Source organism: Populus nigra, chromosome 5 (assembly GCF_951802175.1).
Source record: "Populus nigra chromosome 5, ddPopNigr1.1, whole genome shotgun sequence".
Taxonomy (NCBI): domain Eukaryota; kingdom Viridiplantae; phylum Streptophyta; class Magnoliopsida; order Malpighiales; family Salicaceae; genus Populus; species Populus nigra.
The window spans coordinates 2,066,102-2,084,414 of NC_084856.1; the positions used below are offsets into that span (position 1 = coordinate 2,066,102).

The following is an 18,313-nucleotide window of genomic DNA, read 5'->3' on the forward strand; positions in this document are numbered from 1 at the left end:
ATTATTATTATCATCAAGTTTCAAATCTTGAAAATTAATTTCAAAGATAATTTTATTAAATTTGTTTGAATAAACCAGATTTACGTGGAGAATGGATTCCTAAAATCATTTAATTAGGAAGTAAGTATGGGGTGTTTGAGATTTTTTCTTTTAATTTACTTTTAAAAGTATTTTTGCCTTGAAAAAAAATATCAAAGTGATATTTGATATTTTTTCTAGTGTTTTTATATGATTTTGATATATTAATATTAAAAATAACAAAAAATATATTTTCAAGCAAAAAATTATTCTAAAAAGAATTTTGTACTATAATATTAAACACAATATTATAGTAATTTTTACAGTTATGAGTTGAAAATACAAGTTAAAAAACACTAAAAATTATAATTTTTTCTTAATTCAAGTTTTTACCATTACTAGAGACAAAAAAAAAAAAAACATGTTTAAGGAAGGAAAATTAAACAACCTTTCAAAATCTAGTTAGTTTAGAAACATCTCCATCTCGGTGCACCAAAATGTCAAACCAACTCTTACTCTCAAGCAATACACGAGAATATTTTTATTGTTGGAAGAAACTTAAATGCCTAACCTACCTCTTGAGGACAATAGTTAATTAATTTTTAAAGTAATTTAATTTAAAATGTGAAATTCGTGGGTAGATAGGGTGGTCACTAACCTGATTATTGTTCCTTGAATTCGCTTGCTGAATTAAAGAACTTGTTCGTTATAACCCGTAAACGGCATGTGGCAAGTAGAGATAGACAAGGTAAAACTCAAATAAGCAAGAAACTAGGGATGTTTTGAAAAACGACATAGTTTGGTACAAATTTTAGGATAATGACATAAATTGAAAAAGTATTTGAAAAATAATTATATTTTTCAATATTGATTTTATATATAATTACTATTAAAAAATAAAAATAACAGCAGAACACATCCACATTTTCTAATATCTATTCTATACATAACTACAATTAAAAATAATAGTTATATAGTGATGTTTTCTCTTTTACAAAGTAATTAACAGTAAACTCAAAATTTTATAAATATTTAATGATTAAAAAATAAAATTAAAGATCTAATGACTAATAATATAAGGTAATCTGATAAGAGAAAAAAATAAAAGATAAATAATAATTTATTAGGGACATACTAGAGATCCATTTTGGATATACTCGATATTATGAGAAAAATCTTAACAATATTATTCTATTTATATTTTGATAAATTACTAAATAAGATCATAATTAATTTTAAATGGATCCCAAATAAAATTTTTAATCAATTATGATAATGTTGAATAATATTTTAAGATGTGGTTAATATCGATTGGTCGAGATAATATTAAATTATGTTGGAATTGCAAAAGACAAGTAAAGTAGGCAGCTGCAACCCCCATTCTGCACGAGGTAAGACCGTTAGCCTAGCTGATCACCGCTGGGATCTCTGATGAAACTGAAATGCTGAAATGTGTTTGGTAGGTTGTATAGGACAAAGAAAGTGGTGGGCCAAGAAGCAGAGTGTGTCTATAAAAAAACAAATCAATGCTGAGATTAGCATTATTACACACCGTACCTTACTTGCTTTCAATTTCCTAGCTGACCCCGTTACTACTCATCATCAGCTTGAGAATTAAACATGGGAGTAGAAGTTGAAACTGTTTGTGTAACCGGTGCCTCTGGCTTCATCGGATCATGGCTCGTAATGAGACTCCTAGAGAAAGGTTATACGGTCCGAGCCACCGTCCGTGACCCTGGTTAGCCTCGTTCAAACCATCTTATAAATGATTTCTTTTACAGCTTTGGTTTATAATATTTTCTCAACAATTGCTCGTTGATAGATAACATAAGGAAGGTGAAGCATTTGCTGGAATTGCCCAAGGCTGATACCCACTTGACTTTATGGAAAGCTGATCTTTCTGTAGAAGGGAGTTTTGATGAAGCAGTTCAAGGGTGCACGGGTGTGTTCCATGTTGCCACTCCCATGGATTTTGAGTCCAAGGACCCTGAGGTATGATTTCTAACTTTGCAAGCTTGGGAAATGGTCATAGCTCTCTGCCAATGGCGATGCCAGCATTTCAATTTCTAGACTAATGATGGTTATTAAACAGTATGACGAGCTTATTAAAATCATCTGAAAATACTAAAAAATATTATTTTTAATTTTTTTTAAAATCACTTTTGAAAAGCTAATATGATGGTCACATTACTATTGCTAGAAAAGGATACTGGAATTAAACTGGAAATCATCCAGCTATTGCTTTAATTAACATCAATATACAGAATCATCATGTTCTAAGATATTTTTCCTCTTGGGCAGAATGAGGTGATCAAGCCTACAATCAATGGGGTGCTGGACATCATGAAAGCATGCGCCAAAGCAAAAACTGTTAGAAGGATAGTATTCACATCATCAGCAGGAACTGTGGATGTTGAAGAACACAAAAAACCAGTGTATGATGAAAGCTGCTGGAGTGATTTGGAATTTGTCGAGACCGTAAAAATGACTGGATGGGTTAGTGCTATCAAACAATTTAATTTCCCCTTTCTTTCCTTTGCTGCATAAATTCAACTCTCAAATTCTAACAAGATAATATTTTTAAAAAATTTACCTTGGTGACCAGATGTACTTTGTGTCCAAGACTCTTGCTGAGCAAGCTGCATGGAAGTATGCTAAAGAGAATAACCTGGATTTTATCAGCGTCATACCACCTCTTGTTGTTGGCCCATTCATCATGCATTCAATGCCACCAAGTCTTATAACCGCCCTTTCTCTGATCACTGGTATATCTGATATCTCCTTCCCATTTTTGTGCTAATTATTATTAATTTACTGTTCTTAAATGTGACACAGAGGGTAATATTTCTCTTGTGGCGACAGGAAACGAAGCCCATTATGGAATTATAAAGCAGGGGAATTATGTACACTTGGATGACCTCTGCAGAGCTCATATAGTTCTGTTTGAGAATCCAAAAGCAGAGGGCCGCTACATCTGTTCCTCGCATGAAGCCACCATTCATGATCTTGCCAAATTACTCAGAGAAAAATACCCAAAATATAACGTTCCTGCTAAGTTAGCCTCTCACCTAACACAACCATAAATCTTTATAGTAATTTCTTTTCTATATCCGGGATAATTAATCAAAGCACTGTTGTGATCAGGTTCAAAGACATCGACGAGGATTTGGCGAGTGTTGTCTTCTCGTCCAAAAAGCTGCTGGACTTGGGCTTTGAGTTCAAATACAGCTTGGAGGAAATGTTCGCAGGTGCCGTGGAAACATGCAGAGAAAAGGGACTAATTCCCCTTTCCCATGAAAAACAAGCCGCCGAGGACAAGCTCGTAGGTGCTGTGGAAACATGCAGCAAAAAGGGACCAATTCCCCTTTCTCATGAAAAACAAGCCGTTGAGGAAAGCAAAGAAAACGGAGGGGTCCCTGCCGATTCTGAGGCCCCTTAGTTTATTAATTAGATGATTGTCAATGGCACAAGCTATGCAGTCTGCAATAATTTTGGTGTGTCCATGTTCTGCCTTTCAATTTGAGTTGCCTCAGAGGGCTTTTCTGTACCATGCTTGTAGTGCAAGGCTATTATTGCCCAGTTGATTGCCAGTTTCATGCACTTTTTTTTCTCAAATAAGGTCCAACTGCTCATGCACTATTCTTGCTTGCTGAAATTTATTATCAAAAATTTTTCATCAAATTTATTAAGCTATCTTCCATGGAAAATATACATTTTAACATGCCTTAAAACGGTGTAGTTTCATTAGCATGAAGTGCCAAGGTACGGAGCCCATAGTATTGAAGGAAAGAATCCCACATAATTAGGTGATATACTGTAATCAATGGGATTACGATTCACCAATGTTAATCCTATAATAGCTCCTAGAATATCTCCTATAATAGTGGATCTGATTGTATGTAAACTTTGTATATATATGCCGTGCTTCTTTGCACTATTCAATATACAGAATACAATATTATCATTCTCTTCATGGTATCAGAGCATTGGTTCTGAAAAACTAGGAATCCACACAAACAAATACCTCATGGCTGGTGACGAAGACCAGAAGCTTCTTGAACAGAACAAGAGCTCAAACTCTTTCAAGACCTCAGAACCATGGGAGAACTCCAATCATCCACTTTTTCTCCATCACTCAGATCAACCAGGAGCTGTCCTCGTTTCACAATCGCTGATGGAAGACAATTACACAACATGGGTACAATCAATGAGCATGGCACTTACTATCAAAAACAAGAAGGGATTTGTAGATAGAACTCTCAAGAGACCGACTTATAATCCTGATGAGCAACAACAATGGGACCGCTGTGACATTCTTGTGAAAACCTGGCTGCTGGGAGCAATATCGAAAGATATCTCAGGCAGTGTCATCCATTGCAAGGACGCAAGAGGTATCTGGCTGGAACTGAAAGAGAGATTTTCTCAAACTAACACTGTTTCATTGTTCTATATAGAAAATGTCATTCATGATTGTGAGCAAAGTACAAACTCAGTCACGTCCTTTTTCACGAAACTCAAAAGCCTGTGGGATGAGAAGGATGCCCTCTGTGCGTTCCCCCTTACAATTGTGAGGCAGCTACCGCGATTAAGGTTTTCATGGAGACACAAAAGACCATGAAGTTCCTGATGGGGCTTAATGAAAGCTATGCACAGACTTGAAGCAATATAATAGGCATGGATCCCCTTCCGAACCTGAACAAAGCCTATGCAATGGTTTTGCATCATGAAAAGCAGGCAGAGGCTTTTACTGGAAAGTCGACGACACCACCAGAAGCATCTGCTTTTGCAGTAAAAAAGATGACTCGTGATTTTAACTCTACAGAAGAAGAAGCTAAATTTTGTGAAAAATGCAACATGAATAATCACAACACAAAGAACTGCAGAGCTCATCTCAAATGCACATATTGCAATGGAAAAGGACATACCTATGACTATTGCCAAAGAAGAAAGAATGCTACTGCAGGTGGACAAACAAGATCGAAAGCAAATCATTTAGCTCCTCAAAATAATAGTAAGGAAGCTTTGCCTGATTTTCCCTTCTCACGAAAGGAGTGTCATCAACTTCTCAGTCAGCTTTTAACAAAAACAAAGTCTGCCTCAGCCAATCTAGTTGGTAACATTCCAAATTATGAGGAACTCTCAGGTAAAGCATTTCGGTTCGCACACAGTAATAAAGAAACCACATGGATACTGGACAGTGGTGCAAGTGATCACATTGTTTGTAACCTAAATTTGCTTACCTCTCTAAAATCAGTCCATAACCGTTGGGTTAAGCTTCCTGATGGAACCTCCACACACGTTACTCATATTGGCACAATATCTTTCTCTCCACACTTTGTTCTTCATAATGTTCTTTGCGTCCCACTCTTCTATCTTAACCTGATTTTTGTGAGCAAACTAGCATTTGATTCATTCTACATTACTATCTTTCTCAGACAAATTTGTGTCATACAGGACCTACGATCGGGGAAGATGATTGGGACGGGAACTGAGAAGGAGGGCCATTATTGTCTCAATTACTCAACAAAAGGAACATGCAATGCAGTGCACACCAACACAGACAACTTGTGGCATCAACGACTTGGTCACCCTTCAAATAAAGCATCTTCATTATTTTCATTCCTTGCCAATAAAACTTGTATTTCAAGTACTTGCTCTATTTGTCCTTTAGCCAAACTCACTAGACAACCTTTTCCATTAAGCACTACACGTAATGAATCTTGCTTTGATTTAATTCACATTGACATTTGGGGTGGTTATCATGTCCCATCTTATTCTGGTGCACAATATTTTTTAACCATTGTTGATGACCATTCACGAAGCACATGGGTATATTTGATGAAACATAAATCTGAAGCACGTATTCTACTCATTCATTTTATTCACTTAGTTGAAAATCAGTTTGGGACAAGTGTTAAAGTCGTACGGAGTGACAATGGCCCAAAATTTAAGATTTCCCAATTTTATTCATCTAAAGGCATTATCCACCAAACTAGTTGCGTTAACACACCACAACAAAATGGTGTGGCTGAACGCAAACATCGACATTTGCTAAATGTAGCTAGAGCTCTCCTTTTTCAAGCCACTCTACCAAAACATTTTTGGGGTGATGCCATACTCACTGCAGCTTACTTGATCAATAGGACACCGACTCCAATTCTTAAAGGAAAAACACCATTTGAACACCTTTTTCATAAGGAACCAGGTTATTCTCATTTAAAGGTTTTTGGATGTCAATGTTTTGTGTCTACACACCCGACCCGTCCTAGCAAATTTGATCCCAGGTCCACAGAATGTATTTTTCTTGGCTATCCACATGGCCAAAAAGGGTATAAGGTTTATAACTTAACAACAAAGAAAATCCTCATTTCAAGGGATGTGATTTTTTTTGAGCATGTGTTTCCTTTTAAAACAAATTCTGCTTCCCATTCTTTGCCTCACTTACCAATCTTCACTCCTGCAATTTCTCCTCCATATTATCCTCAAAATCCCTACTCTTCCGCTGACCATCATTCTCCTGACACTACTCCACCATCCAATCCAATTTCCACTCCACTTACCCAAATTACTCCTCCTCTCACAGATCTCAATTCCTCTCTTCCTTCTGAAAATAATCTCGCACCTGACACATCCTTTAGTTCCATTTCATCACCTTTGCAATCTCCCCAACTGCCTTCACCACAACCACGCAGGTCTTCTCGCGCCACAAAACTTCCAACTGCATTGCAGGGCTTTCATATTGATGCGGCTCTCCCCTCACGCCCCGATCCGTCAGCTTCCCCAAACAAGGTCATCTCTTCAGGTACAGCTCATAGCCTCTCCCATGTCATATCTTATGCTAATCTTTTTTCCCCTCACAGAACCTTCACTGCTAATATGATCATACAAAGAGAGCCTACCTCATTTTCTCAGGTAGTTAAGGACCCGCAATGGAGAGCAGCCATGCAACACGAGGTTCAAGCACTCCTTACTAACAAGACTTGGAGTTTGGTTTCTCCTCCAGCTCACAAACGCCCAATTGGTTGTAAGTGGGTATATAAAATCAAGTATAATCCTGATGGCACAGTTGAGCGCTTTAAGGCCAGGTTAGTAGCCAAGGGTTACAGCCAAGTTGAAGGGATCGATTACAGGGAAACATTTGCGTCGGTTGCTAAGCTCACAACAGTTCGCGTCTTACTCAGTCTTGCAGCCATGCAGAATTGGCACCTTCATCAATTGGACGTCAATAATGCGTTTCTCAATGGAGATCTCTATGAAGATGTTTACATGCAGCTTCCTCCTGGCTTCGGACGAAAGGGGGAGAATCGGGTTTGTAAGCTACACAAATCCTTATATGGCCTGAAGCAAGCCTCAAGGCAATGGTTTTTGAAGCTTTCCTCAGCCCTCAAATCAGCCGGCTTCAAGCAATCATGGTCTAACTATTCCTTGTTCGTCCGAAACCATCAAGGTATCTTCACAGCTTTGTTGGTCTATGTCGATGATGTTATTCTAGCAGGGAACAATTTAGAAGACATCACAAAGACCAAGTGCTTTCTCTCAAGCCACTTCAAACTAAAGGATATGGGACAATTGAAATACTTTCTGGGAATAGAAGTAGCAAGATCCAAGCACGGGATTTCCTTATGTCAAAGGAAATATGCATTGGAAATCCTTGAAGATACAGGGTTCCTCGGTGCCAAACCTTCACGGTTTCCAGCTGAACAAAATGTGACACTTACACAAGAAGATGGAGACCTACTGAAAGACGCCTCCCAATATCGAAGACTGGTTGGACGTCTCATTTATTTAACCATCACACGGCCAGATCTCATATACGCAGTTCATATACTTAGCCAGTTCATGGACAAACCCAGGCAACCTCACTTAGAAGCAGCCCACAAGGTATTGAGGTACATCAAGCAAGCACCTGGTCAGGGAATTCTCTTACCTTCAAAAGGATCATTGGAGTTAAGGGCATATTGTGATGCAGACTGGGCTCGTTGTAAGGACACTATAAGATCAACAACTGGCTATTATATTTTTCTTGGACATGCTCCCATTTCATGGAAAACAAAGAAACAAAGTACAGTATCACGTTCGAGTGCAGAAGCTGAGTATCGTTCCATGGCTACTACATGCTGTGAAATAACGTGGCTGCAATACATTTTAAAGGACTTGAATGTTAAGCATGAGCAGCCAGCAAAATTGTTCTGTGACAATAAGGCGGCAATACACATAGCCTCAAACCCTGTGTTTCATGAACGAACCAAGCATATAGAAATAGACTGTCATGTGGTGCGAGAAAAGGTGCAAAAAGGATTAGTTAAAACAGAGCACATACGGACCAAGGAGCAACCAACAGACATCTTCACCAAGCCACTAAGTTCAAACCAGTTCTCCACATTACTGGGCAAGTTAGGAGTGATCAACATACACTCCAACTTGAGAGGGAGTATTGAAGAAAAGAATCTCACATAATTAGGTGATATACTGTAATCAATGGGATTACGATTCACCAATGTTAATCCTATAATAACTCCTAGAATATCTTCTATAATAATAGATTTGATTATATGTAAACTTTGTATATATATGCCGTGCTTCTTTGCACTATTCAATATACAGAATACAATATTATCATTCTCTTCACATAGCTCAAATAACAGCACGGCATATAACAGCATCTAGGCCCAGTTAACTTGTTAAGAGGGGGGAAAGAAACGACGCCGTGTCTAGGCAATCCAGGGGCATTTACGTAAGCTGGTCATATATATTTATTTATAAACCGACCCTCCCCTAAACCGCACCACCCACTCTCTAGTCTCCGACTGACTCACTGTAACAGACTCTCTTCGCAGAAAACCAAAAACAATGGCGGCGATTTCTTGTCACTGCGCAGTTCCATCGAAAAAAGTCTCTCTCTCCTCTTCATCTTCTGCTTTGTCCACCACTCCTCTCTCTCGATGCTCCCGCTTCTCAGTCGTGTCGGTGCCGTCTCGAGCTAGTCGTGGAAGAATCTCGTGCCAGATTTCCTCATCCTCTGCTACTTCTCCTCCTCCTCCATCTTCCGTCAACGGTCCAGGTCCGTTTCATTCTGTGATGTGATGTTCTTTCTTTATTGTCGTCCAAATGTCATTTCGTGTGCAGCTATTTGTTTAATCAGTTGTATGTTTAGTTGGAATTAGGTTTTTGGCATTGTTTGATAAGGAGAATGCAGGAATTAGAGTTTGGATTTGGAAAGTATTGATAGATGAAGAAATGTTTTTAGGTTGTTGATAGATTAGGTATTTGGAGTCGCACTAGATTCTTGATACGTTCCAAGAAATGTTTGGATTAGATCGGAGGACCTTTTTTGAAGCCGCAAAGGTTTTTTTTAACCTAATTAATAGAACATTTCAATGTCTATCTTACTCGAATTCAAATACCACGTCCTGCAATTCGTAGTCTACAGCAAGATATTTTACAGCTTTTATGTCTTGTCATATTTTGTTCCATATTTTACAGCAAAAGCAGGGATGGAGGATTTTCTGCACATCAGTGATTTTGACAAAGCGACTATTATGAAGATCTTAGACCGGGCTGCAGAAGTCAAGGCAGTGATAAAATCTGGAGACAGGGCATTCCTTCCATTTAAAGGGAAGACAATGGCCATGATCTTTGCTAAACCGTCCATGAGGACACGAGTTTCATTTGAGACTGGATTTTTCCTACTTGGAGGCCATGCTATATATTTAGGGCCTGATGATATCCAGATGGGTAAACGAGAGGAAACTCGTGATGTTGCTCGTGTTTTGTCACGCTACAACGATATAATTATGGCACGTGTTTTTGCTCATCAGGTATGCTGGTGAGTTTCTTATGTTTATGGTAAATTCCTTCTGATAGTTAATCTATGGTTAATTCCTTTCATGTATGTGGGGTTGCATAAACTGAAATGTGCAGAATTCGGTAAAGGTTTGTGGCTTGAAAACAAGCAAGTGGTCAGGGATTTTGTGTTGTTTTTAAGTTAGTTTTTAAGATTTTTCCTTGCATGAGGATATTTGCAAATGCAGCTGCTTGTTCTTTTTCAGGACATTCTTGATCTGGCAAAACATGCAACAGTGCCTGTTATTAATGGCCTGACTGACTATAACCATCCTTGCCAAATAATGGCTGATGCCCTCACCATAATTGAACATGTTGGCCGGTTGGAAGGAACTAAGGTTAGTTCATTGTGCTTTTAATGTAGTTTTATTTTGTATATGCATGGTTCGGTTGCATACGATTCTAACCTGACTGTCCACGGCTACAAATTCAGGTTGTATATGTTGGGGATGGGAATAACATTGTACACTCTTGGCTGCTGTTGGCAGCTGTGATTCCTTTCCACTTTGTCTGTGCTTGCCCTAAAGGTTTTGAACCAGATGCAAAAACCGTACAGAAGGCACAGCAGGCTGGAATCAGCAAGATCGAGATTACTAATGACCCACAGGAAGCTGTTAGAGGAGCTGATGTGGTGTACTCTGATGTGTGGGCCAGCATGGGGCAAAAGGAAGAGGCTGCACACCGTCGCCAAGTATTTCAAGGATTTCAGGTATATAGACCGATTTTCCCAAACTATTGATTATAAATGTTTTAAGCTTCTCGTGCAGAAAATAAGTAAAATCCAATTAAGACATTGTTGATTTCATGTCTATACATTTTACTATGTTTCTTTCTATTCCTTGTTGAATCTGAGAAACACCCATGATATTGCCTGCCACCAAGTTTGCAAACCTTCTGTGTGCTTGCAATCACTTCATTTTGAACTCTCCTAAAGATCTGTTTTGCAGTGATGCACAAGATTAGGCCTACAGTGAATTCTTGAATTTATTTTAGTGTGGATCTCAGTTCCTGATTTCCATTTTTCAATGCAATATATTGCAGGTGGATGAAAATCTGATGAAGTTGGCTGGCCCAAAAGCTTATTTCATGCATTGTTTACCAGCTGAAAGGGGTGTGGAGGTTACTGATGGTGTCATTGAAGCTCCAAACTCCATAGTCTTTCCACAAGCTGAGAATCGCATGCATGCACAGAATGCTATAATGTTACACGCGCTTGGTTTGTAATCTCGTATCAGCATGCCTAATCCAGTCAATTTCATTTCAGTTTGAATAGTTTTAGGATTTTGTGGGTAGAACCCGTAGCTCTGCCTATTTTGTCTCTCCCTTTTGGTTGTAAAATGGTGTGAACTGAGAAGACGGACGGTACTTCATCACTGTGGTTGGAACTTTTCGGTTCTTTCCAAGGAACACAGTTATCTGGCTGCCAGTTTGAGTTACAATCGTCAGCCTCAAATTTACATTCTTCGCAAATCTATATTTAACATCCTTTCTTTCAGATCCGGGGTATACCCGAGCATATGCATGACGAAGCTATAAAGCTGCTCGTGCATGGATGGTGATCTCGGATCAGCCATACCCGAATTCCGAAGTACCCTAACTAGCTACGTTTTTCAATTTGAAGAGGCGTAGGATCTTATGCGGGTGGATCGGTGCGCATTTGTTTTTCGTTGATGTGAGACGCTGGGAACTTCATTATCATGGTTAAACTTTATAATCACGTCAGGCGTATTATTTTTCTTGGGAGGAGCTTATCCAATAAGGTAGCTGCAATTTTGTTACCATTGTCAGTTTCGAAGTTTTTCAGTCTCTGCATGTTTCATCTATGCCTGAAATCCCCTTTTTATCAAACAATGGGCAGATTAACAGCAACGCACCCCTTTTGACAGCTTTGAAATTGAATACATGGGCAAATGAATGCACCACAAGAATTTACCTACTGCAAGAATTTAGGTATTGCGGACCAAGGATACGAAGGTGGGTGTGTATTGCCTACAGTGAAGGATTGAGGATTACAAATTTGGCTGTGGATCATGTCTACAGTAAAGGAAACCTTAAGGATGAGGGTTGACATTGTCTACCGTTCTTCTGCACTGAGTTTGTTCCAGGCATCCTGGGACCACAAAATACAAAGAAAAGATCACTTTAAAGACCCAGAACGGATAAAAGAATGAAAAGCATAACAATATGGCATTATGGCTCTGTTTCAATCCTTAATGAAATATGTTGTCAAGTGCCGATTTTAAAGTTGAGGACCTATCAAGACGTCTGCGATTCTTTGTCATGCTTTTAGTTTCTTATCCCTACTTTAAAGAGTAATATGAATGCAGGACTACTAACTAGGTCATGACAGGCTACAGATAATTTTGCTTTAAGGAGAAGAGGGAACAGTAGCCCACCTTCAGAAGATCAAAAACCTTCTCGCAGATGTATTTCTGTTGTATGCTTGCACCTCGTTGCTGCAACTTGTCAGGATGAACAAATAGAGTGGCCTTTCGATAAGCTTTCTTCACAGCAGTGCTTGAAACAAGCTCAGTTAAAGGAATCGACTGCCAGCCACTATCAGGGCCAAGGATCTGCAAGCAAGGGAAATCCAGTTAAAAAAAAGAAGCAGCTTCAAGGTGATAGCACTCAGAATTAATCCCATTTGTGCACAACTGGATTTTTATTTTAAATATTATAAAAAATCAATCTATAATTTATGATGTATTAAGAGCTAGAAACAAAAACAAGCACAGGAAAAGTGACCGTGGATAAGTTAGCAGGTAAGATGATTTAGTCAATAAATTTAGAAAATCATAACACATAATGTATCGGGTATAAGCAGAAAGGTTTCTACACACATATTGCAGTGTTGAAAGAAGAGCGCGCAAGTTTCTCTCCTTCCCACTAGACCATCTCTTGACATCAGCATCCAAAGTCTCTGCCAGTCTCTGCCATTGATATTCAGTAAAAGACAGTGAGAAAAGTAATAAAAACTAAATATAACTGGAAATATTTTCTAATCTTATTTGTGCAGCTGATTACATTTCTCTCCGCCTGCTCTTTTTGAGCAAGAAGATCCCGCTTGTTCTTCTCTGCGAGAGCTTTTGCCTGGAAGAGACCAAAAACAGAAGCATGCTTGTTAGAAGTCAGAAAAATTAATCTCTATATCTGAATCAGGTGCAGGAGCATACCGCACGCTCTGCTGTTCTTTGATGCCTTTCCAACGTGGCTTTACTCCTTTGAGCTGATTCACCATTACCTCCATTTGCACTTTCTGTTGAGTGGGGAAATCACAAAGCAAAACATGAATTGCTTAGGAGCATCATAGAAGCGACAGGAGTCTAAAATCCTTATGAAATGATCATGCCTTCTATATGTATGAGGGGTACTTCAAAATGTTACATACCACCATGATTTGAAGATCCTGGATATCTTGAACTGCTAGAAGGACCTGGGTCGTTGTATTGTTTATCCTGCTAGAAATTCCACAACTGTTAATTTTCCATGCACAATGCTTTTATGGATAATAAAAGGAGCTAGAAAATATAAGTAAAGACACTTGCTCTGGAATTCATCCCGTTAGCTTTTGAAATGCTTGAAAGTCTCTCAGCTGTAGACTTTTCAGCCTGATTTCTTGCCTCAAAAGCAGCCTTCTCAGACAACGCTTTTTCTAGGGCACGCTGCCTGGCCTCTGCAGTTGCTCTCTCTACTGCAGCACGTTCAGCTTTTAGTTTGGCTTCAGAAGAAGCCTTCTCAGCAGCTGACTTGTTATTAGCTTCTGAAGGAGCCTTCTCTAGCCTTTCTCGGACTTCAGCCTTTGACCTTTGATGAGCTTCTGCAGCTGCTCTCTCGATAGCAGCCCTTTCTCGGGCTTCTGCAAAAGCCCTTTCACGCGCTTCTCGTATTGCCCTTTCAACAGCTATTCTCTCCTTTTCTCTTTCTACTTCCCCCTCTTTCACTTTTTCCTTTTTCTTCGAGTGTTTCTTTTCCACCTCCACTTCCTTTTTCAAATCATCTTCACATTCCTTCTCTTCCATTGCCAGGTTTTTGCAACAATTCTCCTCTTTCTTGCTGGTGCTTTGGCTTAATTCCTCTTCCACGGATTTCTCTGTGATCTCCCCCTGCCCTTTAAATATACAAGGTTGCTGACTTGCTTTGGTATTGATACCATTATCTACCCATCTATCATCTTGAGAAGATTCAAAAGAATTCTCGTGATTTGCTATAACTTCAGACTCATTGATATCGTTGTTATTTTCTCCGAATTCACAAGCAGCTTCTTCAATACAGCACTCTGGATCACAAAGTGATTCTGTCTCATCACTGGACCATCTTTCATTATGAGAGGATATCGAACTCTTCTCACTTTCTTCATTACTAGCGTGAACTTCAGGTTCACAAATATCAACATCACCATTATCATCCAATTCAATAGTTACATCTTCAACGCATTTTTCCTGATTAGGCATGCTCTTGTATTCTGTTACATGATGATTTTGCTTGTTTTCAAAGTTAACGTCATTTTCACCAAAATATACCCCATTTTCGCCAATAAGAAGATCCTCAGTTACATCTGCAGTTTGCTTCTTGATCCTATCAAGTCCAATGAAACCTTGAGCCAAGCAAGCAATTTCACAATCCTGTTCCTCCGGACTGTTTGCGTCTTTGACTGCCTTTGACTCCTGTTCAGTCCCTTGTAACAGAGGAGAAAATTCAGTTACCTCCATTAGCCTTCCATTCTCCTCGGCAGTAAGAACCCGTGTCTTTAAATCCCCAACAGCAAAGTTAGTAGTGCGTCCCCAGGCATTGTCACTCTCACCTAGGTTCTCATTTTTTTCCTGCTTGTTTGCATCCTTCGCAGTTTCAAGATTGCCCCCCTCGTATCTTAAGGACTGTTCAGTCACTTCCATGGCCTTTCTATCTTCTCCCCACTGATGACTCTCTGATCTTATCCTCTCAGTTTCTATCCCTTCACACATCTTTTCTCCTCTCTTCTCAATTTCATTCATCTGGTCACTTCTTTTGAGTATCTCTTCATCCTCCTTGAGTTCTCCCAGCTTCGCACTCCATTCTATCCCACCATCTTCACCTGATATTTCTCCCCTGTGCAAATCATTTTGTTTCTCCTCATTTTCTTTTAGGTTCCAACCACCTTGTTTCATTCCACATTCTACCCTGTCCCAGTCTTCTTGCTGTCCCTCCACATTTGCTTCTTTCTCATATATATCATCGAGGCTTCCATCATACTCATCATCCGTAATAGGAACTTCATCTGATCTATTCTCCATTTCCTTATGATCTAGTGCCTCCCTTTGTTTCTTCTCAGTTTCCACCGAGTCCTGAGCATCTTTTAGTTCCTTCATTTCTTCGTTCTCCTCCAACTCCTGGATTGGAAATTCTGCTTTTTTGTAAGGGTGGTGAAGTTTTTCCAGCTTAGTTTCACAGTCTTCCCAATCATCAGACACTATAGATGTTTGCTCAGCTTCTTCATGATTGTTAGAAAATTTCATTTTCTCCTCGTTTTCTTCCTGGTTATGAAGCTCTCCAGCTGGCTTAACGAAGTTTGCATATAAATTCCACTGAAATGCTCCTACCACTGAATTTAGTTCTCTCTCGACCTTGTACTCCTTAAAAGCTTCCTGGCTGCACTCTGGCGTCTTTATTTTTTCTTCTGCTGTCATCTTCTCTCTCCATTTATTTTCATGATCATATGACACCATTTTCTCTGCATTGCCTGCCTCCTCATATTCTGATGGCATCTCCCTGTGCTCCTCGTAGTCTGCAGCTTCAAAAAACTCTTCTGAACTTAGTTCTCTCTCGACCTTGTGCTCCTTAAAAGCTTCCTCGCTGCGCTCTGGCGTTTTTATTTTTTCTTCTGCTGTCATCTTCTCTCTCCATTTATTTTCATGATCATATGACACCATTTTCTCTGCATTGCCTGCCTCCTCATATTCTGATGGCATCTCCCTGTGCTCCTCATAGTCCGCAGCTTCAAAAAATTCTTCTGAGCTTAGTTCTCTCTCGACCTTGTGCTCCTTAAAAGTTTCCTCGCCACGCTCTGGCGTTTTTATTTTTTCTTCTGCAGTCATCTTCTCTCTCCATTTATTTTCATGATCATATGACACCATTTTCTCTGCATTGCCTGCCTCCTCATATTCTGATGGCATCTCCCTGTGCTCCTCATAGTCCGCAGCTTCAAAAAACTCTTCTGTTGACTCCCAGTCTTCTGCTTCTTCCAGTCTACTATCCGTTCGAGTTGATTTGGATTCCATGCTGTGTGTTTTTCTAACAATATTATTAGCAAAAGAAGATTTCTTCTCATTTTTAAAACTCTGGGGTAGTTGGCTTGCTTTTGTCACATTATGCTCTGGTAAGCCAGCAAATACTTGCTTTGGAGTATCCTCTTTTTCATGCATTTCCTGATCCCCCAGCTCATTGGATCTTTTTGATCTTTCTGCAGTTTTAACCCTACTTTTCTGAGCTTTCCAGCCGTTATTAAAGCTTGTCTTTGCACGATTTTGAAGCCCTTCTTTCTTTCTCTCCATCAATTCTTTTGCAATTTTAATTTTCATTTGAGCCTCCTCTATTGCCTTTCTAAGTGCAGCTACTGAGGCAGCAGCATCTGAATTTGCATCTATTTCCTCATCAGAGAAAGCTGGTGAATAATCACCCAATGCATCTCTGGAAGCATCATTTCTAGAAACGCCAAACTTTGAATTCATTGATGTATTTTCACCACCATTATTATAACTGGAGTTAGACGGTGAGCTTGAAGGTGGATGTCTACCTAGGCCAATTTCAAATGCATCAAATGGCATATCATTCGACATGGATCTAGGTCGACTTGATTTCTTCTGAAATTCAGCAAGACTTCTAAAACTGTGTGTGTCGATGCTGGGTTGTGGACCTGAAACAGCTTTCCTGCGAGCTGCATCTTCCTTCACACTCTTGCTGCCATTAACATTGAGACAAGCATCATCTAATGCTGATCGTGCTGGCTTGCCACCTTCAGCCATCTTTGAGGGAGTGACTTCATCAACTAAAAAAGTATAACCAGGAACTGCATGGAGTTGAGCAACATGTGTCATTCCATTTGTCCCATTTTTGTTTCCTGGGTTGCTTTTATTATAAGACACATTAAACTGTTTCACGCCACCAAACCTCTGGAAAGATGGTTCAGGTGATGAACCTTTTTGATCTTTTGAAACATTAGAATGTTTTGACCCCGCACTCCGCGACCCTGCTTCAGCTGGAGACCTACACAATTTTGGGCCCAAGATTATGTGTATATATATATAAAAATCATTTCCCACCTCTACAAGTTGAATACACCATCAACAAATCCATTCAACTGTCAAGATAACCAAACAATCAACGAACTTCATTAACAATTTGAGGGAGCCTTTTAGTAGTGCACCAGCTATTCCTTTGGTTAGCTTAAGGACTATCAGCTAAGAAAAAAAGGTGTTTGGATTTGATAAGGGAAAAGTTTCCTCCCTTCCTTGGAAAGCAAAAGAACTCCCCTGTTACAAGCTCTTTCCAATTTTAAACCAAGCAAGCACATTATGTCATCTCTTCTTTCCAAATTTCCATGCTTGCTTTACTAAAACTAAACCAAGCACAGCTTCAAGTCTAAACCACGAAATCCTTAAATTCTACCTTATTTTCATAATTATAGATTCAAATTTTTACTTATAGAACTTCAAAACACACCCTTCCCTTCCTTTCCCTCAAAGGAAAAAAATCCAAATTTTGAAACTAAAATAGATAATAAAGGAAAAGTTTAAAGTCCATACATACCGACTTCCATTGATAGAACTCTTGACTTTCTTTGGTTTAGCAAGGAATTCTTCAAGAGGCAAGCCAAAATCAGCATCTCCAAAACCACCAAAAATCTTGGCGTAATCAATCCTTTGGGCACCAACAGAAGAAACATTACCATTCTCATTCAGCTCGGGAACATCAAGAATCGGAATCGAAGAACCAGTGGCACCAAACCCACCAAAAATCTCTCTGTAATCCTCCACGCGACTCCCAGGCTTCACTGCACCACCACCACCAAAAACTCCGTCGTACACATGCTTTCCACCATGTCCACGCCCGTTACTCAGCATCTTTGAAAACGGAGCAGCAGAAACAGAAGACTTGTTGGTATTCCACTCGAAGGGAGAAAGAGACGGGACAGTTTTTAGTAGGGTTTTGCTTGAGTTTTTGGTTTTGCTTCTTGTTTTGTTTGGTCTTGTCTGTGTGTTTGGTTTGGTCTTTCTCTGCAGAGAAAATTTTGCAGAGACAGACACGAGAGAGAAGAAGCAGAGAAGGACAGGTATACTCTTAAAAAAGAGAGAGAGGAGAGGACCGTGTAAATAAATACGATAAATTCAGTAAATATGGTTCTGACTCCGCGATATTTTGTTTTTACAAGCTGGTCGCGTCTCGAGCTCATCAAGTTTATTTTATTTTATTTTACTAA

General features: G+C 39.3%; 4 protein-coding genes across 5 annotated transcripts; 3 read left to right on the forward strand and 1 right to left on the reverse strand.

The window, feature by feature from the left end:
• The first annotated feature begins 1,550 nt into the window (after window positions 1-1,550).
• Window positions 1,551-3,636, forward strand: LOC133695487 (dihydroflavonol 4-reductase-like). The gene is made up of 6 exons (XM_062117504.1): window positions 1,551-1,756; window positions 1,841-2,010; window positions 2,320-2,514; window positions 2,624-2,783; window positions 2,881-3,073; window positions 3,163-3,636. Exons 1-6 carry the CDS (start codon window positions 1,639-1,641, stop codon window positions 3,455-3,457), a joined length of 1,131 nt encoding a protein of 376 aa, XP_061973488.1. The 5' UTR covers window positions 1,551-1,638; the 3' UTR covers window positions 3,458-3,636.
• Window positions 3,637-3,841: 205 nt separating this feature from the next.
• Window positions 3,842-4,636, forward strand: LOC133694251 (uncharacterized). The gene is made up of 2 exons (XM_062115744.1): window positions 3,842-3,913; window positions 4,001-4,636. Exons 1-2 carry the CDS (start codon window positions 3,842-3,844, stop codon window positions 4,634-4,636), a joined length of 708 nt encoding a protein of 235 aa, XP_061971728.1.
• A 4,161-nt stretch (window positions 4,637-8,797) lies between these two features.
• LOC133694458 (ornithine transcarbamylase, chloroplastic) lies at window positions 8,798-11,300 on the forward strand. The gene is made up of 5 exons (XM_062115967.1): window positions 8,798-9,079; window positions 9,502-9,836; window positions 10,068-10,199; window positions 10,295-10,570; window positions 10,903-11,300. The coding sequence occupies exons 1-5, from the start codon at window positions 8,869-8,871 to the stop codon at window positions 11,083-11,085; spliced, it is 1,137 nt and encodes a 378-aa protein (XP_061971951.1). The 5' UTR covers window positions 8,798-8,868; the 3' UTR covers window positions 11,086-11,300.
• A 420-nt stretch (window positions 11,301-11,720) lies between these two features.
• Window positions 11,721-18,108, reverse strand: LOC133694457 (auxilin-like protein 1). 2 transcript variants are annotated; one of them, XM_062115966.1, is made up of 9 exons: window positions 17,644-17,787; window positions 17,005-17,100; window positions 13,407-16,903; window positions 13,250-13,319; window positions 13,035-13,117; window positions 12,886-12,951; window positions 12,702-12,791; window positions 12,258-12,434; window positions 11,721-11,971 (listed from the first exon to the last, which is right to left on the reverse strand). In XM_062115966.1, exons 1-9 carry the CDS (start codon window positions 17,783-17,785, stop codon window positions 11,936-11,938), a joined length of 4,257 nt encoding a protein of 1,418 aa, XP_061971950.1. In that variant the 5' UTR covers window positions 17,786-17,787; the 3' UTR covers window positions 11,721-11,935. The 2 variants fall into 2 exon arrangements, with proteins under 2 accessions (XP_061971950.1, XP_061971949.1); XM_062115965.1 differs by having other exon boundaries at window positions 13,250-13,316; window positions 13,407-17,100; window positions 17,644-18,108.
• Between the last annotated feature and the right edge of the window lie 205 nt (window positions 18,109-18,313).